Source organism: Diabrotica virgifera, chromosome 8 (assembly GCF_917563875.1).
Source record: "Diabrotica virgifera virgifera chromosome 8, PGI_DIABVI_V3a".
Taxonomy (NCBI): Eukaryota; Metazoa; Arthropoda; class Insecta; order Coleoptera; family Chrysomelidae; genus Diabrotica; species Diabrotica virgifera.
This window is the reverse complement of record NC_065450.1, coordinates 158,419,568-158,446,046: the sequence shown is the minus strand read 5'-3', so window position 1 is coordinate 158,446,046 and position 26,479 is coordinate 158,419,568. Positions and strand designations below refer to the sequence as shown.

General features: G+C 35.7%; 2 protein-coding genes across 4 annotated transcripts in view; both read left to right on the top strand.

The window, feature by feature from the left end:
• Positions 1-26,479, top strand: part of LOC114340667 (glucose dehydrogenase [FAD, quinone]) — a 328,247-nt gene that overhangs the window by 173,567 nt on the left and 128,201 nt on the right. The window lies entirely within an intron of this gene.
• Positions 1-26,479, top strand: part of LOC126890411 (glucose dehydrogenase [FAD, quinone]-like) — a 263,810-nt gene that overhangs the window by 204,543 nt on the left and 32,788 nt on the right. For both annotated transcript variants that reach the window (XM_050659316.1, XM_050659315.1), the window contains exons 4-5: positions 1,547-1,731; positions 14,100-14,281. In XM_050659316.1, coding sequence (XP_050515273.1) covers positions 1,547-1,731; positions 14,100-14,281 — 367 coding nt within the window. The remainder of the gene's footprint in view (positions 1-1,546; positions 1,732-14,099; positions 14,282-26,479) is intronic.

Below are 26,479 nucleotides of genomic sequence, written 5' to 3'. Positions count from 1 at the left end.
AAATGAAAGGAATAAATTCGTTATTTCGTAAACCAGCGACTTTAAGGAAAAATCCCGAAACAGGTCGATTTTTATTTTTAAGTTATGATATTGTGGCATATATGGTATACTAGTGACGTCATCCATCTGGACGTGATGACGTAATCGATGATTTTTTTCAATGAGAATAGGGGTCGTGTGCTAGCTCATTTGAAAGGTTCTTCAATTCTCTATTCAGTAATATAAACATTTACATAATTATTTATACAGGGTGTCCAAAAAATTTTTATTAAATTAAATTATTTGACAAAAAAAGAAGTAGAAGGACACCCTGTATAAAAAACTATGTAAATGTTTACATTACTTGATGGAGAATTGAAGGACCTTTCAAACGAGCTACCACACGATCCCTATTCTCATTTAAAAAAGTCATCGATTACGTCATCACGCCCAGACGGATGACGTCACTAGTATACCATATATGCCACAATATCATAAATTAAAAATAAAAATCGACCTGTTTCGGGATTTTTCCTTAAAGTCGCCGATTTTCGAAATAACGAATTTATTCCTTTCATTTGCACCATACTGTCGGTGGAAAATAGTGTCGCGCACGCTTGATTCGCAATTAAAAAACAAAGGAGTTTTGAATATTGTATTGCAAAAAACTCTTCGGGATTTCATCAATCGATGTTTAAAGAATATCTACCTACCTTGGCAACATTCAAATTTTCAGTTTTTCACATAGTCTTTGAGGGTTAAAAATGGCCGATTTCGAAATTTTTCAATTTTTAATCGCTTATATGTCAAAAACTATCATTTTTAGAAAACAATCACTAAAGACCTTTTCTGTTTGGAATGATCCAAAAAACCTAAAAAAACTTTTTTCCATGCAATAAAAATAATTTTAGGAAAAAAACAAAAAAAAACGTTTAAAAAATTTTTGACCACCTTTTGGTCCTGGCAACATGAAAATTTGTTAAAAGGAGTCGTTTTTGAGTAAGATTGTGCAAAGAATCCGAATTAGAATATTTTTCCTAGCGGATGCGCAGTGGCTTTCTGGACTATTGTTAATTTTTTCCACCGATGCAGAACTAAAACTTTTATTTTGGTTCTATTTCGTAAATGTGACAGTTGTTAAAACTAGAAAACTCGTTGTCAGAAACAAAATACCATTTCTTCTCAGTATTATACCCAATTTCCAGTTGCACAAACAAATAAACGATTGATTTTTGATTTGGATTGCCCGTTTATTTTAAAATATAATAATTGTCAAAAAACTCTCAATTAAAAATAGAACCAATTTTCCTGTTAATTGAAAAAAAAATGCAAATTTTTCACAAATTATGGATACTCAACAACGTTTTCATTTATTACAAATATGATAACTCTTTTATTATTAATTTTACGGAAACAAGAACTTATTCTTCACTTCATTCGCCGTCGAAGCGAATTCTACTGATTTCTCGTACCTTGATATAAATCAACATATATTTATTTTTAAACAAATTAGAAATTTTAAGTCAAAAGTCTTAATAGATAACCTTTTCAAATTTTCCTTGTGTAGCAACAAATGGTAGCTGCAATTGTTTAAGAGCAAAAATGCTAGGAGGATGCTCTTCAATTAATGGAATGATGTTCACAAGAGGAACTCCACCAGATTTTGATAAGAGGTGGAGTGGCGAAGGCATTAAAGGTTGGACCTGGAACGACGTCCTACCATTCTTTAGGAAATTTGAACATAATTTACAGGTAATATCATTACAATACTAGAAAATATCATAAAATGCTATAAAACATCATTATCATTATAACCCAAAATTTTAAGTACCCCAGTCGTTATCCTTAGCGTATCATCATCATCATCACACAGCCAAATTTGTCCACGGTCGGACATAGGCCTCCTCAAGATGTCTCCACCCTTCTCTGTCCTGGGCAGCTGCAATCCAGTTTGTCGCTATTCTCTTAATACCGTCGGTCCATTTGGTAGGTGGTTTTCCACGGCTTCGTTTGTCGGCCCCTGGCCGCCACTCTAAGGTCTTCCTTGTCCATCTGTTGTCTCTCTGTCTTACTACTTGTCCTGACCATTTCCACTTTAACTTCGTAATACGCTTTATGATGTCTTCTACACCAGTTCTTCGCCGTAACTCATCATTTCGTATTCTGTCTCTCACAGTTAGGCCAAGCATGGATCTTTCCATTTTTCGTTGCGCTACTTGAAATTTTTTTATTGATGGTTTAGTCAGTGTCAGTGTTTCAGCTCCATAAGTAAGCACCGAAAGTACGCACTGGTTAAATGCTTTTTTTAGCTTTATTGGGATGTTTTCCTTAAACACGTTTCTTAGTTTGCCATACGCTGCCCATCCTAAAGCTATTCTTCTAGATAATTCGCATGTTTGGTTGTCTCTACTTATTTGTGTTTCGTGGCCCAGATAGATGTATTTGTGAACTGTTTCGATATGGCAGTTTTCTAGTGTCATTGGTCCGCTAGGTACTAAATTGGTCATCATTTTAGTTTACCCAAAGTTTATATTAACCCTACTTTTTGAGAAACTCGTTATAGTTCTTGCAGCATTTCGTGGGCTTCCTTTAAGTCGTCGGTTATTTAAACTATATCAGCTGCAAATCGTAGTTGGTTCAGCTTTTCGCCATCTACATTCAAACCTCTGTTTTCCCATTCTGACATCTGGAATGCATGCTGCATTACGTCATTGAATAGTTTTGGTGACATGTTGTCTCCTTGTCTAACTCCTCTTGTTAGTTTTATTTTTTGAGTTTGGGTGTAGAGGTTTATTGCTGTTGTGGCATTTGCATATATTTTAATAATGTTGGAATATCGGTAGTCGATTCTACAATCTCTCAAAGCTTCTTAAGATGACTACCATTTCGATAGTATCAAAGGCTTTTTTGTAGACAACAAATACTAGAAATAGCATGCGGTTATACTCCACTGTTTTTTCGATTAGGACCTTTAGGCAAATTAGATGGTCATTTGTACCATACCCAGGGCGGAAACCTGCCTGTTCTCTCGGTTGGCATGTTTTTAGCTTGTTCTTAATTCTGCCAGTGAATATTCGAGCAAAAAATTTATACAAGTGGTTTAGAAGACTAATTGGCCTCTAGTTTTCGAGGTCTGTTTCATCTCCTTTCTTATGTATGAGGAGCGTTATAGAATTATTCCTTTCAGCTGGTATGGCTTGGTTTTCTAAGCATATATTGAAAAGTAGTTTGAATCAGAGATATGTCAACAATAGATCTGGCTACTCGTATGCCACTCAATGCATCGGGGTATAACGCCGATATTAAGTACGGTGGTCTAGCTATCTTTGTCTGACATGCGAGTGTGAGCGTATCTACAAAGAGGTGGGAGTAATGGAACGACAGTGACACAGAGGCGGCAGCCATCATATGCTAGAGAGAGAAAGCTAAGCGCCGGGAAAGAGAGATAGATAGACCACCGACCCGAACTGTTCCGCGTTACGCTATTTTTCGGACTGGTCTAATCTTTCTGTTAATTATATCTATAGTTTGATTGCCCTGATGAGAGCAGAGCCTCCGGTTTTTAGCGCGTCTGTCACTACTCCATCCTCTCCTGGTATTTTGTTATTTTTTATTTTCTTTAAAGCATGATAGATTTCAGCCGTTGTTATCTCGGGAATATCCTCTGAACCTTGATTCATAATTTTTTGTTCTGTATTTCTGTCGGGTTTAAGTCAAGTTTATTTGTATATAGTGTTTTATAGAAGTCTTCCACTATCTGTAGCATTTCATCTCTATTGGATGTTAGTTTGCCATTTTTTCCCTGAATTTCTTTTCTGTTGTTCGTCAATTTCCTTGTTAATATCTTCATGCTCTTGTTATGCTCGGTTGTCTGCGAGATTTTCTCATTTTTATATGCCCTTATGTCCTTTCTAATAGCTTTAGAGACCTCTTTGTTTATTTTATTGAAGCTTTGTTGTTCTATATTCTTATCTTTTAGCATTTTTCTTCTTTCTTCCATTTTAAGTTTGGTCTTAGCAGTGATTGTCTCCTCTCTCTTGTTGACCGTACAATATTTCCTTTGAGCTTCTGCTATGGTATAAGTAATTAATTTATTTAGCTGATTTATATCATTTGTAGGGGGTCTGTTTTGTAGATGTACAGTTATATGATCTGCAAACTTTGTTTCATTTTTTTACAATTGATGGATTCGACCGCTACTTGATGGAAGTTCATTTTATCTAACAATAAAACACTGAAAATGCTTGTTTTCTATACTTTCACAAAATTTATTACAACTAAGTGACTACAGCTGTTTCGGCAGAGTGCCTTTCTCAAGTGATATAGTTTACAATGTGTTTGCCTTTTTAAGTCTTTAAGTGGTTGAGGAGTGGGGAGCTGTTTGTCTCGAGTTGGTCATTCAGAATTATATGTGTATTTTTCAATTTATTAATTTCCATAAAGTCTAAAAAAGATGGCTTAAGGCCTTTCTTTTGGATATGCAGAATTTGAAACTCTTCATCAGTCTAATCATTCTTTTAATGAAGAGTTTCAAATTCTGCATATCCAAAATAAAGGCCTTAAGCTATCTTTTTTAGAATCTAAGGAAATTAATAAATTGAAAAATACAGATATAATTCTGAATGACCAACTCGAGACAAACAGTTCCCCACTCCTCAACCTCTTCAGTTAAAGACTTAAAAAGGTAAACACATTGTAAACTATATCACTTGAGAAAGGCACTCTGCCGAAGCAGCTGTAGTCACTTAGTTGTAATAATGTAATAAATTTTGTGGAAGTATAGAAAACAAACATTTTCAGTGTTTTATTCATAGATTTAATTTTTTTGTTGTGACCATGCTTTCATTTGTTTCTTTCTTATTAATTTAGTTCTCTCTTTGTCGATGTTAATTTCTATTCTAGCCCGAACCATTCTGTGATCACTCCCTGTTGTGAAGCTGTTTAGGACAATGACATCTTTATAAATTTCTGTCTGTAATTATATAGTCAATTTCATTTTGCGTTTTCCCATCCGGGCTTCTCCATGTCTACCTTATATGATGTTTGTTGTAAAAGAAGCTATTCATTTCATATAATTTGCTCTGAAGGAGATAGTTTAATAAAGTTTGTCCGCGTTCATTTCTTCCATCGCTGCCGAATTTTCCAAGTGCAAATTCTGACGGATCGGATTTCATGCCAATTTTTGCATTCATATCACCACATTGGATTGTAAAATGGTTGTGATTTTCTCTCACGGCTTTCGTTACTTCGTCATAGAAAATGTCTATTTCCTCTTCGCTGTGGTCTGTGGTTGGTGCATAAGCCTGTATTATTTTGATGTTGTATCTGTCGTTTAGCTTTAGAATGGTGTATATTACTCTAGTGGATATACCATGTATTATAACGATTCTACTGTAAAGCCGTTTATTTATGAGGAAACCTACACCTCCCACTGATTTGTTCTCTTTACCAAGGTGAGAGAATATATGGCCAGATTTTAGTGTCTGTAGGTGTTCACCATGTCTTCTTACCTCGCAGAGCCCAATTACGGCCCACCTGATCTTTTCCATCTCCATTTCCATTTCAGTGATCTTGGCATCCGATGGTAGGGGAGCAGGGGGCTAGTTGTAACAATTTTCATAAAATCAAATATATCTTGACAGCTATTTTCCCAATTATCACTAATTAAACACTAAACGCTAGTTTAACTCTTTCTGAATAAAATTGAACTGAAGAAAAGTTAAGAAGACTGTTATTTTTTAATCAACTAGCATTTTACCAAACAAAGTGCATTGTTACAACTTACCCCGCGTTTGGGGTTAGTTGTAACATCTATTGGGGCTGGTTGTAACATTACGAAAATTCGAATTTTTTGAAATATTTCGAAGAAAATACCAAGGTTGGTCCTGTTGAAAGATGTTGCTCGACTTAATAAGGTGGCTTCTGGTGTTCTTAAATATAAATGTAGATTTCTACGCATAAAATTTTGGACCCAATGTGGGCCAACTGTATAATTTTGATACCAAGAAGAAGGAAGTTGCTTAGCACTGAGATTCACAGCATATTGGTAGGGCAGTTTTCGCATCTTCATGGGAATTAGTCCAAAGTATACTTCGGTGCACTTCAGAATATACGAAGCCATTTTACTTTCTTCTTCGGCTGTCAAAAATTATCCCTGGTTTAGTACAGCCCACTTGTAGACTCTTAATGTTTTTCTTTTTTCTATATCGTTATAAACATACATGGCACAGTCCGTGCTGTTTTACTTGCTTGCTTTATGCTACATTGATTATCTAAAATTTCCGCTGAACTTAATTCCTAGATTTCCCTTCCTGGCTTTGAGTTGCCCTTTCGGATTTTCTTTTATGTTGTCTCGTTCTGGACCATTACTAAACTAAATAATACGTTTTTATATTGTAGATCATAAATTTAGTAAGGTTCAGCGCAATTTGTAACATGTTACAACAAGCTCCAACGTTTTGTTACAACATACCCCGTAGCACACTTTTGTATATTTATTAAAATAACTGTAAAAATATCTTGCTAATCATAAAATCATTAAGCAACATCAAAGTATAACTAAATTTAGAAAAGAAATGAACACGGGAAGATTCATTTCCGTTTAAAACAATAGCGATAACCAAAATTTTATGAGAGTCAAATTTTAAATTACCTCATCCAAAAGAAGCACGTGCACAAAACTTATATTTGCAACTATCGGAGGATGGCTGGCTAGACGGTGTCATTTGCAGGGCGATAAGAGAATAAGATTGAGTCAGCTAAATTAGTTAAAAACGGTCAAATAACCTATGAAAAAGCCGTGTTACTAGTTACCCCTATTAAAACAAGCCGCTTGTTCCCCTAGCGTTCGAGCATTGCACTATAAATAAAAATAAAAATAAAAATAAAATAAAAATAAAAATAAAAATAAAAACGTTTATTGCCCTAATAATATTTACATGTCACAATCTTAAGATATTTTATTTCTTCTAGATGTTCCGCAGTTGCACCATCTCCTTTGGTCTTCATCCTCTCGGTGTTGGTTCTTCTCTTGTTGTGTCCTGGACGTCTTCTTCTGTAGGTACTTTATTTGGCTCTGTACCTACTTTCCTGACCGGTTTGCAACCACCTGGCTATTGTCTGATCATATGGTCGATCAGACGATGTGTTTCACGAAACATCCTCTGGGCCCTGTTATTCACGAGGATGTTCCTGGTCTTTAGGAGTCTTCTTGTAGCCTGGTGGAAGAAGTACTGGGTCCTTTTCTCGGCCACCTCCCTCAGTGGTGTGTACTGGAGCCTTTCTTGGATGGTTGCATTTGTCACCCGGTCCTGCCATGCTGTACCGTCGATTATCCTGTAGCATGACGTTTCTGTTGCTTCTAGTTTCTTCCAGTTGCTGTTGGCGGTTGAACTCCATATTGGGACTGCATAAAGCATAGTCGACCTGACATATGCTTGGTAGAGCTGGATCTTCTTCTTCTTAGATAGAGGTGATGACCTGAAAATGTAAGGCAGAATTAGTTTCTTACTGACTGTGGCTCTCTTCTTAATTTGCTTTGTATGCAGATTGAAGTTCATTTTTCTATCTAGGTGGACTCCTAGGTACTTCACTGATGGCGTGGCTGGTATAACGTCTCCTCTCATCGTTAGTTCTGCCGCTGGTGGGTTGGGTTGTTGTGTGAAGATGGTGAACTGTGTCTTCTGCGTGTTTATCTTGATTTTCCATTTATCCGTGAATTCTGCTATCCTCTCTAGGTGGCCTTCTAATGTTTGGATGATTCTTCTGTCCTGTTTGCCTGAAGTGTAGATTGCTGTGTCATCTGCATACAAAGCTGTACTGGTTCTTGCATCTGTTGGTAAGTCTGAAACAAAAATGTTATATAGAATGGGAGACAAGATACTGCCTTGTGGCATCCCTTCTTGAATTTGTTGTATCCTGGACATCTTTTTGTCAGCTGAAACATGAAAAGTTCTATTAGTTAAATATGTGTCACAAATATTAACTATATAATGTGGTAATCTAGCCTTGTCCATCTTGAAGATGAGTGCTTTCTTCCAGACCGTGTCATATGCCTTTTCTATGTCCAGTATTGCCATCCCTGTTTTCTGTTTTCTGTTGAACCGGATTTTGGTGTCGCTGACAACTCTTGCGAGTTGTAGTTCACAGTTCCTTCCTTTTCTGAATCCGAATTGGTCTTCCTGGATGATGTTTCTTCTTTCAGCGTGTTTGTTGAGCCTCTTGAATATGATTTTCTCTAGGATTTTTCCCATGGGTTCCAGCAGTGAGATTGGTCTGTAGCTTTCTGGTCTTCTTCCATCTTTTCTTGGCTTCAGGAGAGGTATCGTCTTTGCATGTTTCCAGTTGTTTGGGAAATGAGCTTTCTCAAGACAATACCTGAAAATGTAGTACAGTTGTACTATCATCTTCTTCGGTAGTTCCTTGAGGACGATGTTGTGGATGTCTTCCTGTCCTGGAGCTCTGGATCCTTTGAGTTTCTTGATGATCCTGTGGACTTCTGATGGGTGTAACTGGTCTTCTTCTTCTATCACGAATTGATTTCTTTCTGAAATCCTGTTGTAGGCCCTGTTTACTTCGTCTATGGTCTGTTGGTCCGACATGTGTTGATTTTGCCTGTGTGTGGCTTCCAGTTTTCTTGCAATTGCATCTGCTTTTCTTTGGGCCTCGTAGTGTGTTCCTTCCTCATCCGTGATAGGTGGTATTTTCTGTTTTCCTCTTTTTCTGGCCTTCATCATTTTCCAGACGTTTCCTTGATTTTCTTCGGCTTTTCTGATGATGTTGTGCCATTTGTTCTCGTTGATGCTGGTCAGTCTTGTCCTTATTTCTGCTGACAGTTCGTCGCTGTAGTCCTTGTAGTCTTGTCTTCTTGTCCTTTGGTAAGCCCTTCTTGCGTTGTTTCTGTCTCTGATAAGGTCCTTGACTTCGTTTGGAATGATGAGTCCTTTGTTGTTTGTCTTCTCTCTTGGTATGTTGTCCTTCATAGCTTGCTGTATTTTCCTGGTAATTTCTTCTATTTTTCCTTATATTTCTTCTGTTGTTTCAAATTCTCTTCTCATCTGGAATTGATTGATTTGTCTTCTGAAGTTTGGCCAGTTTGCTTCTTTCCATTTCCATCGTTCTTCTGGTTCAACAGTAGGGAGGTCTGTTCTTGACGTCGTGGTGCCTGTTACTGGTTTGTGGTCAGAACTGCATTCAAAATGAGTTCTGACGTCTTCTACGATGATGTTCTTCGTGATGAATAAGTCCAGTGTGTTGTTGCGTTGTCCTCTTATTGGATTTATCCTAGTGGGTTCGTCTGGTGCGAACAACATTTTTCCTCTGTCTTCACAGTATCTGAAAAGTTGTTCACCTTCTCTGTCCGTGTCATGGCATCCCCAGTTGATGTGGTGGCAGTTGAAATCTCCAGCTATGACTACTGTCTCTTCTGTGTTGAACATTTCTTCAATTTCACCTAGGTCTAGGTCTACTCTGAAGGGCCTGTAAACTGAAAAAATATTAATATTACCTATTTTGATTCCAATGTTTTCGAAATTTTCAGTTTCGACGTCTACTTGGTTCCATACGATGTTATTTTTCACGTAGATGGCCACGCCTCTGTGGGTGTTTCTTCCGATTCCCTCGTAGTTAGTTATCCTCGGTAGTTGTGTTGTTGTTTGATATCTCGTTTCGGACAGGCATATGACATCAGGTTGAAGACGGATCACCATTTCCCTTAATTCGTTTGTTCTTAACCTTAGGGAGGCTATGTTGAATTGTAGGATTTTTAACTTCCTATTTGGCATTGTAGAGAGCTTCGTATCTTGCAAAGATTTCTCCTCTTGTCCTGAGATCGGTGTGAATCCTGAGTTCGTCCCTCATTTGTTTGAGTAGATGGATCATCCTGTCGTAGTCACAGATGTCGTATATTTCTTGCCATAGGTTATTTATTTCGTCCTGTTTTTGGTTGTTGTTCCTCGGTTGGGGTTGTTGAGGTACATTCCTTGTGGTTTGTGCATAGGTTCTTCCACTTGTCGTAGTCCTGTATGCCGAAGGGTGACTTCTTGGTGCTGCTGGTGGCGCCGTAGGTTGAGGTCTTCCGTTCTTCTGTGCTTGGAAGTCCAGGAATTGAAGGTGTTTTGGGCACATCAGGTAGTTTGATGTGTGGCTATCACCACAGTTGCAGCACTTGACTTTGTTGATTTGTCCTTTTGGTAAAGGACACAGTCTTGTGCTGTGGTCTTCAGCGCATTTCATGCACTTGGGAGCCCTGTAGCAGTTCCTGGCACTGTGTCCGAAGGACTGACAGTTAAAACACTGAGTAGCTCGTTGAGGTCTACTGTATGTATCCCATCGTACTCTAATGTTTTGGATCCCTGTCAGCCTCTTCACTTCTTTGACGTCTTGGGTTTTGGGTACTTGTACCAAGTAGGTGCTGCCATCTACTCCACTCTTTGGTTTTAGTACCGAGATTTTCGCCTCGATACCTGCTTCTTTCAGTTCGTTGGTCATCTCCTTGATATCCATTCTGGGTGCACCTCTCATGATGATCTTCTTCGTGATGTCTTCTTTCTTGGCGTAGGTGTGGAATCCTTGATTTTGTGCAATCAAGTTTTCTTTTACTTTATCATAGTCCGCTGTGGTATAGGTGAACACTCTCGTGCCACTTCTACCTGCAGGTGCAATAGTGAAATTTTTATGACCAAGTAACTTGATCAAATGCTTCACCAGATCAGTATAGTGTCCAATCTCGTGCTGGAGTACGATTGGAGCTATCCTGATTTTCTTCTGTGCACTTGTCGTTGGATTTTCGTTGCCCTTGTTCTGCATTTCGGGTCTCTTGAATATCTCGAATCGGTTTTCGGTAGCAATGTTTGATGAGGTTGAAGCTTGTTCCCTTGCGTCTGCTACGTTATTGTTGTGAGTTCTTTTCGATACCTTTGCTGGTTCGAATCCGTCCTGTTCCATAGTTTCATTGTGGAAGTTTTCCATCTTGTCCTGAAATTTGTTATTTGTTCCTAACGAATCTTGATTTTCGTTCCTTTCCGTTATTTCTGATATTTTTGTCCCACCTCTATTCGAGGTTGACCTGATATTCTTGGCTGTTTCCTTTACTAAATCTTTCCTCAGATTAGTAAGGTTATTGTTTCTAGGGGTGCTAGAAACCTTAATGATTCTGCAACGTCTTTTTGCCGTTCCAAACGCTGGTCCTTTATTAGTCTTAAGAAAGACTATTTCATTTGTATTAATCACGGATCTCTCCGAGACCTGAATTTTTTCTAAGTCCCCAAATTCCAAACTGCTCAGTCTACCGTCCGACCAGTTTGATATACTCAAGAACTTGTTCCCTAGGAGGTCCCATAGGTCCTGAAGAGGCTGTAGCGAGCTCCTGGGACTCTTTTCTCTCCTGTGAAGATGGTCGAGAAGAGTTACGTGTGTCAACCATTTTATCAAAATTTATTTCTTGTGTGTAAAGAGTACTGGTAATCTTACACAAGAAGAGGGAGGGGTCAGTGTGTGATTTCTTGCTCTATTGAAGGCAAGAAGAAAATATCACTGGTTCCCGTATATGTGAGGTCTAAGTGTTTAGTCTACGTGTGTAGAAATATCACTCTGACCTCAGAGAAAACAGAAATAAAATAATATTTAAAATATTTGCACTATAAAATGGCATGAATAAGACACTTCAAGTGCGTAACCTTCAGAGAGGAGTTCCACAGTGTTAGTGTCTTCAAAATAAATAATGAAAGAAGATAAAAGACACAGAAAAAATGTCTAAGTGTTTCCTTAACTTACGGAAGGAACCTTAGTAAGATAAGAAATAATATGTCATAGAAATATCTAAGTGTTTACGAACGTAGACGACTTAGGAAAAATGCGACAATAAAATGGCATAAAATTCTAAGTGTTTTCCTTGACTTACGGAAGGAATTAACTTAGAAAAAAAAATATAAAAAAACATATATCAAACAATATGAAATGGGAAAATATTTCAAGTGCGTGACCCACGAAAGGAATTCCACCCGAAGATATTTTCAAATAATAAATCAGAAATAAAAATGCACTATAAAATGGCAAAAATTCTAAGTTTTTCCTTGACTTACGGAAGGAATTAACTTAGTAAACAAAATATAAACATATATCAAATAATATGAAATGGGAGAATATTTTCTAAGTGTGTGACCCACGAAAGGAATTTCACTCTAAGATATTCTCAAAAGTAAATCTGAAAAATAAGATGCAACAATAAAATGGCATAAAATATGTGCCTTCTCAGCGCTTGGTCTGCAAGCAGAGATACCGCTGGAATGACACAAACAAATAAGCAAATAATACAATATCAACAATATTCAGTCTTCTCACATTTATAATAGCAAGGAAAGAAATAAAAGGCAGATTCAAGGTATAATACTACCCCGAGCCCAAGAGTCTTTGATACTACGAGAGCAATCTCTGACTGAAGAAATATTGAAAATCCACCTCCTTTTATGTCCGATATTTCCTTTGTTTTAGGGATTATGACGTAGGAGATGGATTTTCCCAAGCGGTTGAACCAATCGCATTACGCGATTTTGGTCAGAGATGCTCTCCGCGCGCTGATTGGTCCTCGACTGACTAGCGCTTGAGGACAAACTTAGAAAATTTCGAGCGTCAGTTCTCTCTGAGACAGAGTCGAGTGACAGGGTTAGAATGTTCAGAATAGTACGTGTTTCCAGTACGAGTCGTCACAGTCTAGTGAGCATTGCACGTTGCTACATTCATCTTAAGTAGTCTCTGAGTCAAGGTTTTGTCCACCCCCTCCCCCAAATCCGAGTTCGTGGATGGGACTGTGGGACAGACTGATAAATCAGTGTGAGATTCTGGATTCACCCTACTCACCTGGGGTAATTTTTAAATCTTGACATTATTTGACATTATTTGAGGGTTATGGCAAAAATAAAACACCACGCCTGCCATGCGGGTTGGTGAGTTTAAGAGTAAGTAGTAGAAGGAAATATAGTGACCCGTCTGCCCTCATAAACTTAATAGCCATTCGGGGTCGGAAGAAATAAGAGTTAGCCAAGGTAGGCTGATAGGAAAGATGATTAAAGACATTTTACTCAAGACCAGTTGAAGAAGAGTAAAATGTGAAATCCCTTATGACCCGCTAGGTGCAGTTTATAAGCGTATGAGTATTAATACACCTTGTGTTCCCGCTCATACTTCGGGGTGTTGACTACAGACTGTATAGCTCGTCCAGCATGCCATAGCATGAAGAATAGGGAGCACGTCATTCTTTGCAATGTAGCGTCCCACTCCATGGCCTGACATGACCAATGTAGTACCCTTGTCGTATGTATTTTACTAATTCCTCTATTTTGCTTGTTTAGGTAACTAACATGTGTGAAATACTGTCGGATTTAGAATATCATATCAATGTAGAATCCTATACTATCCGTCCACTTCTTCCTCCTCTTGCGACGCATACCCGTACATGATGTTGGAGAAGAGCATGGCTAACTTTGTTTGATGCTATTCGAAATATTCCGGTTGTAGGTGTAAAGAAACACTTTCTCAGATTTTGGAGCCATAATACTCTGTTGCTTCCTGTTCCGCTCTTTCCCACCCAATACCTTGCACGAAATAATAAGTTGCAACAAACCATAATATCTCTGTTCATTTCTCATAACACGGCATAGAAATTCTAATTTGCGCTCTTTCACTGTGGTAATAAATCCGCATTTCTTGCCCATTCCACGTAGAACCTCAACATTAGTCACACGATCTGCCCATCATATTCTTAAAATGCGACTGTAGCACCACATCAAGAAGGCCTCAAATTTCTTAAACAAGCGCATCAGAAACTGTACAAGCCTCTACTCGCTATAATAACGTAGGGAATACATAGCATCTTATGATAGAGATTTTGATACCAAGTGGTAAATCGTGACTTCTTAAAAGAGATATGATCGTTACGAACCCTGAACTTGCTTTTGCTATGCGCTGTTTTATTTCATTAGAGTGAGCATATTGGTTGTTTATTTTGATACCACGAAGTATGTATTTTTTGTACACATAACTTTGTTGTTTGCTTGGTATTACGCAATACCATATCGCATAATACCAATAATACTTAAGTCCTTCCTAATACTTAAATTTTTTAGCCTTCAGAATATGATTCTCACTACCATGGTTACAGTGGACCAGTGGCTGTGTCTGACCAATATTATGTACACGACCTATCAAAATCCATCCTTAAAGGAGCTGCAGAAGCTGGTTTTCCAATTTCTAAAGATATAAACGGTAAAGACTACACTGGATTCGCTAATTCGCAGTCCTATATTAAGTAAGTATACTCAGTCCCAACCATGTACTAAGGTTAATAATTTTAGTAATTCAAGTTTTGTTGTGGTGGTCAAATTTTGAGATAGATTGGAATCGGTTAGAAGTTACTTGTTAGATAACCAATCAAACGTGATCCTGGTCAATATTAATTCTAAATGAAAAGTAAAAATATTAAAAAAAAATACAAGATCCTTTGTAAAAGGTATATTTAAAATATCCCAATAAGGGTTACATCACAAAACAAAACGTTTTCGGATTAATAAGAAATCCATCATCAGTGTTAAGCCCTAAAATAGTAAGTATAACTTAATTAATAATAGAAAATGTGATAAAGGTTGACTAAGGTTAAGAATTAACACAGGCCATACTTACAATAGCATGCATGCGTGAGCCACCAAAAAGGTATGGGTGAAAACCCTTTGAAAGTTGTAAGATGTTAAATGATACTACATATTATTGATAATGATGATCGATGTTGCAAATATTCCTGGATATAACCAGGGCAACACAGGACTCTAACCCACGTGGATATGATTTGCAAGGAATGAACCTTACATATTGAAAATTGAGTGTCAACTGAACTGACAGGTAAAAGAACTTCAGAAATATGTCAGTGACAGATTAGATTGTCAATGCAACGTTATGAACTATTTTGTTACTTCAGCCAATGAAATTTAAAGGTTATGTCGATGTTGAAATAAAACATTATCAAATATCCATATATTGGTGTTAAAATTATATAAAATTATATAGTTAAAGTTGTGTAATATTTGACGATTAAACATATGCATATGTCAATAATTGATAAATAGGTACTACGAGTTTTGCAGTCAGCAACACATTAATCTCGTGATGGTGATATACTTAGAATTTTTTTGAAAGGCCTATTACGCCATGCGTCTAGGATATCAGAATTTGTTTAATATGTACAATACAAAATGTACAATTCAAAGATAATGATTAAGGTGTGAGTGTTTTGGTGACTGATAATTTGATCTAAGTTTTTGAGTACAGATGAACTTGAAAAATTAGAAAATGATGGTATATTTCGTTTGGCTGAAGAAATTTTGTAGTTATGTGCGAAAGAGAATGAGACTAAAAACACTTGATAAGACTGATAACCCAAGAGACTCAACCACAGACCGAACCAAAACGAATGGATGAATAATGAATATTCATCAAATATTCATCCATTCGTTTTGGGTCGGTCTGTGGTTGAGTCTCTTGGGTTATCAGTCTTATCAAGTGTTTTTAGTCTCATTCTCTTTCGCACATAACTACAAAATTTCTTCAGCCAAACTAAATATACCATCACTTTCTAATTTTTCAAATTCATCTGTACTCAACAACTTAGATCAAATTATCAGTCACCAAAACACTCACACCTTAATCATTATCTTAGAATTGTACATTTTGTATCTATTAAACAAATTCTGATATCCTAGACGCATTGCGTAATAGGCCTTTCAAAAAAATTCTAAGTATATCACCATCACTAGATTAATATATTGCTGACTGCATAACTCGTAGTACCTATTTATCAATTATTGACATATTCATATGTTTAATCGTCAAATATTACACAACTTTAACTATAAAATTTTATATTATTTTAACACCAATATATGGATATTTGATAATGTTTTATTTTAACATCGACATAAACTTTAAATTTCATTGGCTAAAGTAACAAAATAGTTCATAACGTTGCATTGACAATCTAATCTGTCACTGACATATTTCTGAAGTTCTTTTACCTGTCAGTTCAGTTGACACTCAATTTTCAATATCTAAGGTTCATTCCTTGCAAATCATATCCACGTGGGTTAGAGTCCTGTGTTGCCCTGGGTTATATCCAGGAATATTTGCAACATCGATCATCATTATCAATAATATGTAGTATCATTTAACATCTTACAAAGGGTTTTCACCCATAACTTTTTGGTGGCTCACGCATGCATACTATTGTAAATATGGCCTGTGTCAATTCTTAACCTTAGTCAACTTTTATCAAATTTTCTATTATTAATTAGGTTATACTTACTATTTTAGGGCTTAACACTGATGATGGATTACTTATTAATCCGAAAACGTTTTGTTTTGTGATATAACCCTTATTCGGGTATTTTAAATATACCTTTTACAAAGGATCTTGTATTTTTTGTGATTTATGGTATACAGCCAGCTACAGGAATTTTATTTTCCTCGTGGATTCTAAAAATATTAACATACAGTTTATGCCAAAAATAAAAATGATTTACCTAAAAGAATATATCAAAAATTTAACTGCTTATCTTTGCAATTTTACAGTTTTTTGAAAATTGACATTTTCAGAAGAAATTGTTTTGGTTTTTGAGCCACAAGAATTTCTAGTTGGTTTAAACGTGGTATTCATTATCAGTTATGTCACACCTCTTTATGAGCCAAAGCCTCCTTCAGAACAATCTTCTTCCATGCTCTAACAAACTCTTCCAAATTTTTCTCCATTCTCTAATTCCGATATATATTTTAACACTAGAAAGTCGGAGGGGCCAATTTGGCCCCTGTTGCGATTTAAAGTTATTGTAGTTTTTTAGCTGAGGCAATAATAATTTCATATTTTATGACCTTTAATATTTTGATTAACTATTAAGATGGGAAATAAGCCACAATTAAATTGAAAAAAATAATTTTAATAACGTCCCTACCCCCAAATCGGGTGTCACTTTCAAAATACAAAATACTACTAAAATTAAACAAAAATGTTGTTGCTAAGTAAAAAATTCTTCTAATAATTTATTTAATCTGACCAATTTATATTGACAATTCAGACATATATTATACATTTTAATGTAGAAGACTTTAAAATTATATTGCCAATATTTATGAGTTGCGTTCCTGGGACGGGTTTAATGAAAGATAGTTCAATCGATTACATGAAATCAACCCCAACTAAAGAATATCCGTCACAAAAAAAATCATAGCATGTAATCTGTCTTTAAAAAGACAACCAAATGCAACGATGACAGTAAAATTCTCGAGTTAGGGATTCCATAGTAAATCACGAGGGAAAACCAGGAAAAAACCTCGTGATACTATCCCGACATCGCATCGTAAGCATTTGGTCTTATATTTAATTTCGGTCGTCGTTGCATTTGGTTATCTTTTTAAAGACAGATCACATGCTACGATTTTTTTTGTGACGGATATTCTTGAGTTGGGGTTGATTTCTTGTAATCGAATGAACTATCTTTCAGTAAAGTCGTCCCAGGAATGCAACTCATAAATATTAGCAATATCATTTTAAAGTCTTCTACTTTAAAATGTATAATATATGTCTGATTTGCCAATATAAATGAGTCAGATTAAATAAATTATTAGAAGAATTTTTTACTTAGCAACAACATTTTGGTTTAATTTTAGTAGTATTTTGTATTTTGACAACGGCACCCGATTTAGGCGTCGAAACGTTAATAAAATTATTTTTCTTTTTCAATTTAGTTATGGCTTATTTTCCATCTAAATTGTTAATCATAAAAATGCCACAAGGAAATAGCTTCAGAACAACATTTTAATGTTGCGATACAAAGCCTTATTTAACTAAGCGCTTTGTCAAAAATAAAGTACCTGAAGATAACTTCCAAAGTAAATTATATTATTTTGGCAATAATCAAAAATATTAACAAATTAAATACAGATTTTAAAAAAATACGGTTATTGTGGTGGGTCAAAGGACACAGCGGAATTATGGGTAATGAACTGGTGGATTCCTTAGCTAAGCAGGCTCTAAAAGAAGGAACATATATTGACTACAAATGTACACCTGAAGAAATTAAAAATATTAGCACTAATATATATATAAAATAATCTGGAGCAAAGAATTTGAGGAAATTAAAAAAGGTATGTACTATAAAGAAATTCAATGTACAATACCACCAAGACCATGGTTTGCAATGACCACTATTGAATTTAATTTTCGAGATCGAGGTTTGTGAGACCTGTTTGTAAACACACGTTTTATAATTTACGGTCGATTTAAACAAATTACCGCTAATAAAAGCCTTTTAATAGTTAAGTTTTACTAGTGCAGTGACATAAAATACCAAGAACAGCAACTGTGAGTAAATTTTTAATATTAACTGCATCCAGACGATTTTTGTTAGGCTGATTGAGGTTAGATATCAGATACACAAGACTGAAAAGTAATTAGCTAGTAAAAACCCGCCTAGCGAAATAAAGAATTTTTAACAACAAAAGGCAGGGTCGGCCTGGGAAAAATGTTTTGGACAATAATTTTATTTAACAAAATAACTTAGCAAATTTGAATATTTTAAATAAAATGTCACAACCAATATTTACAAATCAATCTTCATCCACCAACACTCACCCAGATAATAATTTAAATAATATGAATACCTCCAACACATCTTATGCAAGCACTGTCTCAAAAAATATCTACAAATATCCTAACAAAGACCAGGCACTTATCTTCGGCTCCATTCAGGGAGCAAAACTTCAAGATTATCTTCCCCAATTGGGACCTCTGGTAAAACCAATAAACATCATTTTCTGTAGCAGAATTTCACACAACAGAATATGTGTTTATCTAACCAATAAATCACTGGTTGATGAGTTTTTAACTAATCATGGTCAAATTGTTGTCAATAATGAAGTCATCAAAGCAAGACGTCTAATTTCACCAGCAGACAGACTAGTATTATCGAATGTAAGCCCAACGATCCCACACGAAACTCTTGTAACCTTACTGGAAAATATTGGATTAAAATTAGTTTCTCCAATAAACTTTCTTAGAATAGGTGCATCAAATCCAGAATACCAACACATACTCAGCTTCAGCAGACAGGTGTATATCGCTCCTTCCCCAGATATTACCATACCCGAATTCTTAGAAATAACACATGATAATCTATCATATCATATCTTTTTAGCCCTAGACAGTCAACGCTGCTTCACCTGCAAATTATCGGGTCATGTTGCATCCCAATGCCCTTCGGGTAATATTAACCCACATTCCCAACAATCATCACAACCCACACATAATGTTCCAATATCTCAACCGGATAAAACATCTCCTAACGACTTAAATTCCCACTCAATAAATAATATTCTACCCGAAAGTTCCTCAGTAGTAGAAAATTGTGCAAAAGTCGCCAATACTGCTTTGATCACATCCAATCTGGTAACAAATCCAGATCACACTGCTCAATCTGAAAATATCCCAACCTCGGACAAAACTACTAAGTCAACAACTTCATCCGCAACAAAACGAACAGCTGAAGATATGACCCCAGCCACTCCAGAAGAACAAATGCCACCCAATACTTCTACCTTCTCTCTTCCCCAAACAGTCGTTCAGAAAAACAAAAAACCCAAATCTAATACATTAGATCAAGAAATAGAACTTACTGAATCTATTATAAACTATATCGACTCCAATTCTCCTACCTTCATAATCAACAGCCATCAGCTTAAACAGCTCTAGAAAATACATACGGATCGAGGGATGTTCTTAGCATTGCGGAAGACTTCACAGAAGATATTCCTAAACTAATAGATATGTTAGAAGAACTTCATCCTCACGCAAACACTAAGAAACTAAAAACTCGTGTCACAAGGCTAAAAAAGAAATTACTAAAGCAATCCCAAGATGTAAGTGATACCCAATCTGATATCTCAAATACATCTCAAGATACCCAATAAATACATTCGAGTCATTACTCCAGTGGAACTTAAATGGGTACTATACCCGTTTAAATATGCTACAGCATATCATAGCCCTCCATCCTCTGGACATATTGTGTCTACAAGAAACTCACTTCCGAGACGAAAATGTCCACAAAATGAGGGGATACAATGAATTCGTTAAAAACCGAAATGTACAAGTTGCGAGTGGCGGCGTAGCCATTTACGTCTCAAAGAATCTACAAGCAACACAAATTACAATAAATACAAACCTAGAAGCGATAGCCGTAAAAATTAAAGCACAACCAAATTACACCATCTGCAACATATACATTCCTCCTGACCATTATTTAATTGAGGATGAACTGGAGTCTCTAGTTAATCAACTTCCAACTCCTTTCATTTTTCTAGGAGATTTTAATGCCCACAATTACTCCTGGGGTTCTCAAAAAACAGACAGAAGGGGACGAATTCTATCAAACATATTCAACACCATGAACATAAGTTTACTGAATGATGGCAGCAATACTAGATTCAATATAGCTACTGGCAATTCTTCTTGCGTCGATCTTTCATTATGTAGCCCAACTATTAGTCCTTACCTTGAATGGAGAGTTATGGATGACTTACTAGGCAGTGACCACTTTCCTATAAAATTAACGAATTCAACTATAAAAGACAGAATATCAAACGGAGATAGTATCCATCAGAAATGGAAAATAAAGAAAGCCGACTGGAGCTCTTTCTCAAAAACCATTGAGAATAACATATACAAAATTAATGAGTGGAAGGACGCAAATACAGCAGTAACTCAACTTAACGAAATAATCATAAAAGCCGCTGAATTTTCAATAGGAAAAACAAAACATATCAAAAAATTTAAACCTGTGCCTTGGTGGAATGACGAATGTGCCGAAGCAATACAAAACAGCAAATCTGCTCTAAATAGATGTAGGAGGGAGAAAACCGCAACAAGTATAACTGAATACAAAAAACATAGGGCAAAAGCAAGATATATTACCAACAAAAGTAAAAAAGAGTCATGGAAGAAGTTCGTAGGAAGCATAAACAGAAACACTACAATATCATCGGCATGGAGGAAGATACAAGGTATTTATGGAAACAAAACTTACCATGTCATTAAAGCATTAGATTATAACGGCAAACGAATAAACCAAACAAAAGAAATAGGTGAAGCATTCGCAGACTATTATCATAAGCTTTCCATAAACAGAAATATAACTAATGATAACACTGCCCTCCCTACGGAATTCAAAGAGCTGGAAAACCTTAATTCTCTAAACAAGCCACTGACAAAAGAAGAAATGGAGGAATCTCTCTCATCACTAAAAGACAGTTCTTCTGGTCCCGATGACATCCCTCCAGTTTTTCTAAAAAATCTCCCAGAAACGGCGAAACAAATCCTGCTTAATATCTTTAATCACATGTGGAATAATAGTGACTTCCCCTTAATCTGGAAGAAAGCAACAATCATCCCCATACTTAAATCTAACAAATCTTCACTCTTGCCTGAATCTTACAGGCCAATCTGCCTAACCTGCTCCATGAGTAAATTGCTAGAAAAAATAATCAACAAGAGACTAATATGGTTTTTGGAAACTCACAAATTATTAATTCCCGAACAATCCGGATTTAGACCATCTAGAAGCACACTTGATAACATTATTGACCTAGAAAGTCATATTCACGAAGCATTTGCTACTAAAGATAAATGTCTAGCAATTTATTTTGACATTAATAAAGCCTTTGATTCTACATGCCATAAAATCATCCTAAATAAACTACATCACTGGGGATTGAAAGGCAATATAATAAATTTCATACGCAATTTTTTATCTCAAAGAGAATTCCAAGTCCGAATTTCTGGAACAATATCATCAACCAAGAAACAATTAAACGGCACACCACAAGGATCAATTCTCAGCCCAACTTTATTTTTAATTGCTATGAATGATGTCTTAAAAGATTTAAAGAAACCAGTTGTAGCCAGACTTTACGCAGATGACATGATCGTGTTTATCAAGGGAAGATGTCTTAGCACCATGGCTCAAAGCCTTCAGCAATGCATAACATCCTTCGAACGTTGGTCTATAATGTCTGGGTACAATTTCTCCCCAAACAAAACAAATTGCATATTATTCTCAAAAAGAAACATACCAGAGCAGCATCGACCATCAATATTCCTATACAACCAGAAACTAAGCTATACTCCACACATAAATTTTCTGGGCATGATATTCGACGAACGTCTGTCGTGGAAAAATCATATTAAAACACTAACTCTTTCTTGTCAAAAGGGCTTAAATTTATTAAGATGCTTAGCAAACAAGTCTTGGGGATCTGATGGTCTAATGCTGCTAAAAATATACAGAAGCCTTATTCGATCGAAAATTGATTATGGATGTATTGCATACACATCTGCTCGCCCTTCAATATTAAAATGCTTAGATACTATACACAACACCGCAATAAGAATAATTCTAGGGGCTTACAGGACAACGCCTGTAGAAAGCCTATACTGCGAACTGGGCGAACCAGCTCTATCTTTCAGACGACAAATTCTTAGTTTATCCTATGCCTCTAGAATAGCATCAATACCATCAATTCCTGCTCACAAAAACACGTTCTGTAATCGTTTCAAATCAACTTTTCAACATAGCACCTCTCCACCACCCTTTTATGTTAGAATTCACCGGTATATATCAACGTTAAATCTCCAAAATTTCCCCAGAACGTGGTTAATGCATGAACACAGCATTCCTCCATGGATTATCAGAACCCCACATGTAAACACCCAATTGACGAAATATAATAAATACGATACCAATCCACGTCTTATATATCAAAATTATAAACAAATAGTCGCAAAATATAAAAATTATACCCACTTATTCACTGATTCGTCTAAGTCTTCCCAAGGTGTAGGAGCAGCAGTATACATAAACAATGAAACCAAATATTTATTTAAGCTTCCCAGCTCCTACAGCATCTTAAATGGTGAACTTTATGCCATATTACAAGCGTTGAAGCACATTTCCAATGCACAAACCAAACACTCCTTAATAATATCTGACTCACTCAATTCACTGAGACTCATACAACAAACCTTCACGAAAAATCCTATAGTCATATTAATCAAAGAAATATTACACAGTCTGCATCAAACAGACTCAAAAATAGTTTTTCTATGGGTTCCCTCTCATTCTGGAATTGAGGGAAATGAAAACGCTGATCGTTGGGCTTACACAGCTGCGCAATTACCAACATTGGCAGAACAATCAATTCCAGCCGCAGATACAAAACAATTACTAAAATCAATGACTCTCAATTTATGGAGTGAAAAATGGAAAACATCCTCGAGCAAGTTAAGAGACGTTAAAGAAGATACTGGTCCATGGAATCCACATACAACCAACAGATCGAACCAAGTCATCTTATCTCGTCTTCGGTTAGGACACTGTAAACTTACTCATGAGCATCTCATTACCCATGCCGAAGCACCAAAATGCAGAAGGTGTAATATACCAGTATCAGTAAAACATGTGCTAACAGAATGTGATGAATTTGCCGCTTACAAACAATCTATATCTGGTTATTCAAACAATATGAAAGACATTCTTAACCTGCAAACCGACTGTAAACCTCTTTTTCAATTCCTTAATAAATGTAACCTAGCAAGTAAGATTTAATTGTACACAATTTCATACTTTTGTAAACTTATTAATTGTATTCTCGTTACCCCGCTGATGACCTTCGTGGTTAATGCGGTTATTTCTAAATAAAAAAAAAATGACCACTATTACAAAATACGCAGTGAGAAAAATATGCCGTTTAAGATTTAACCATGCATTGATTCCAACATATCTACATAAAATTCATTTTAGAGACAATCCATATTGTCAATATGGAGAAATACGTGATGCTGAACATATGATTTTAAATTGCCCTCTAATACAAATAAATATAAATATGTTTGTAAGTAAATTCTAGGGTGCTCGGTAAAAAGAGTATAAGTCAAAAATGGTCAAAATATTATTTTTGCAGAATAAGACTATAAAGGACTATATCTTTACCTTGGTATCAATAGAACAAGTCAATATGCTAATATAAATTAAATAAAATTAATTGGTCTTTTTAGTACAACTACTTAAATGAACTTTTAATTTGGTAAAAACAGTTTATGTCAACTTATACTGTTTATACACTTCGAGTTTGTGAACTATTCTTGGCTCTAATAGTACATGTCAACATATTATGTACTGTTTTGACCATTGATACTGAATAATATCCAAGTGAGGCGGTCGACTTATACTAAGACGATCGCTTTCAGATACGTGTGTCAAGCTTACTAAGCAAATATTACTCTTTTTTGTACGAGATTTTCAAGAAACAGCTGATAACTATTCGCGTTTGGCTGATCACTAAACCGTGGGAATTTTACCAATTAAAGATTACACTTAATAGGGACAGCGAGAATAAGTAATACTAACTTCTTACGTAGGTTTAATTTGATTAAAATAGATGAGTAAGTGATTTATTTCCTGGACCACTGTGCAATATGTGTGATTGTAACAAACGTGTTGCATATATTGTTAGCCTTATAGACTCCGAACCACCTAAAATCACTAGAAAAAGGACCTTGGATCCGGATAAAGAAAAAGTGGCTATTGTTTTTCATTTAAAGGTGAATGGCGCTAGAATTCAAGTTTGTAAAAAATGTTTTATGAACACATTTGACGAGACAAATATGTTTATTACACTGGCTCTTGCAAATAGGGATTCAAATATTTCAGGGAAAATAACTGATGACAAACGTGGTCGTGATCCTTCTGCTACAAGCACAATGCAGAAAAAATTAATGCAGTGAAGTCCCACATAAATTCTTTTCCCCTATATGAATCTCATTATACTCGACGAGAAAGTAGTAGATTGTATTTGCCATGCCATCTTAATCTTAAGATAATGTACAAATTATACTGTGAAGAAAATGAATCACCTGTCTGTAGACCTATCTATGAAAGAGAGTTCCATAAAATGAACATTTCATTTAAAAAACCTAAAGTAGATACGTGCCATAAATGTGATGTGCTGAGTAATAAACTCAAAGTTACTGAAAGCGAAGATGATAAAACTAAAATAAAAGATGAGATAAGTATTCATCACACTGCTGCAGACAATGCATATGTTATGAAGAGCAACGACACAGAAAAAGCAAAATGTGGTAGTACTTTTAGATGCCTCACTTTTGACTTGCAAACTTGTCTCCCAACTCCATATGTAAATTCCTCTGTTGCCTTTTACAAAAGACAGTTATGGACATACAACCTACCTACATATTCATGAGAATGGAGAAGGAAGTGTGGCATGTTACATGTTGCACGAAGATGAAGGAGGCCGGGGAGGTAACAATATAGCTACATGTATTTAAAGAATTAATATCACTAACACCACATGTTTCCAAAGTAACCCTGTACTCGGATACATGCGGTGGTCAGAACAAAAATTCACATGTTGCTATGATATTTTTAGTAGCAATGCAAAATATCACTAATTTAGAAGTTATTGACCATAAATTCACGGTGAGTGGGCACAGTCATATGGAGTGTGATATTGATCATGGATTGATCGAAAAGCAAAAAAACGGTTAAGTGTTCCAATAAGCCATCCTCACGACTGGTATCAGCTTGTGAGAACTACAGGAAAAAAGAAGAAATTCAATGTTGTAGAACTTTACCATGGTGATTTCTTAAATTTTTCAGATCTCCTGAAAAGTAGCTGTCTCATGTGTAAAAAAGATATAAGAGGAAATCCTTTCAACTGGTTTGATGTGAAATAATTTCGTTATACAAGAGAAAATGGAATTATTGTTTATAAAACATCACTTGATGAAAAAGAGAAATTTCTGACGCTAAGTGTACTACGTAGAGGACAAACTAATGCTAGGTTGGTGCCCAGCAATTTGTATAAAAGCACTCTTGCTATAGCAGTGCAGAAGAAAAAGGATATTTTTAATCTTTTTCCTCTGATAAGTCCAGTATTTCACGTCCTTTATAAAAATTTAAAGACAACTTATGCTGCTGATGTGATTCCAGATGATGAAGATTCATCTGACGCAGAGTAATACTTTTCTCCATTACCATTATTTCTATGTTTTTGTATTGCTTTTTTAATAAATATTGCATAAATATGTTTTTGTTTATTTATTTTTTAATAAACAACAGCTTTTTTAGGCTGAAAAAATTAGTATAAGTCATATGGTACGTGTGGCCCAAACAATATAAGTCACATTTTTTTTTAGTAATTTCCATTTATTAAAAAAAAAGATATACCATCTTCAAGATTAATGTTTACAAAGTAAAATAGGTAAATATAACAATTCTGGGTACTACGATTTAGGAGATATGACAATTAATTAGCTTCAGAACAAAATTATTTTTCATTTTTTGCTTCTCCTGAAAAGTTGACTAAATTGACTTATACTTCTTTTACCGAGCAC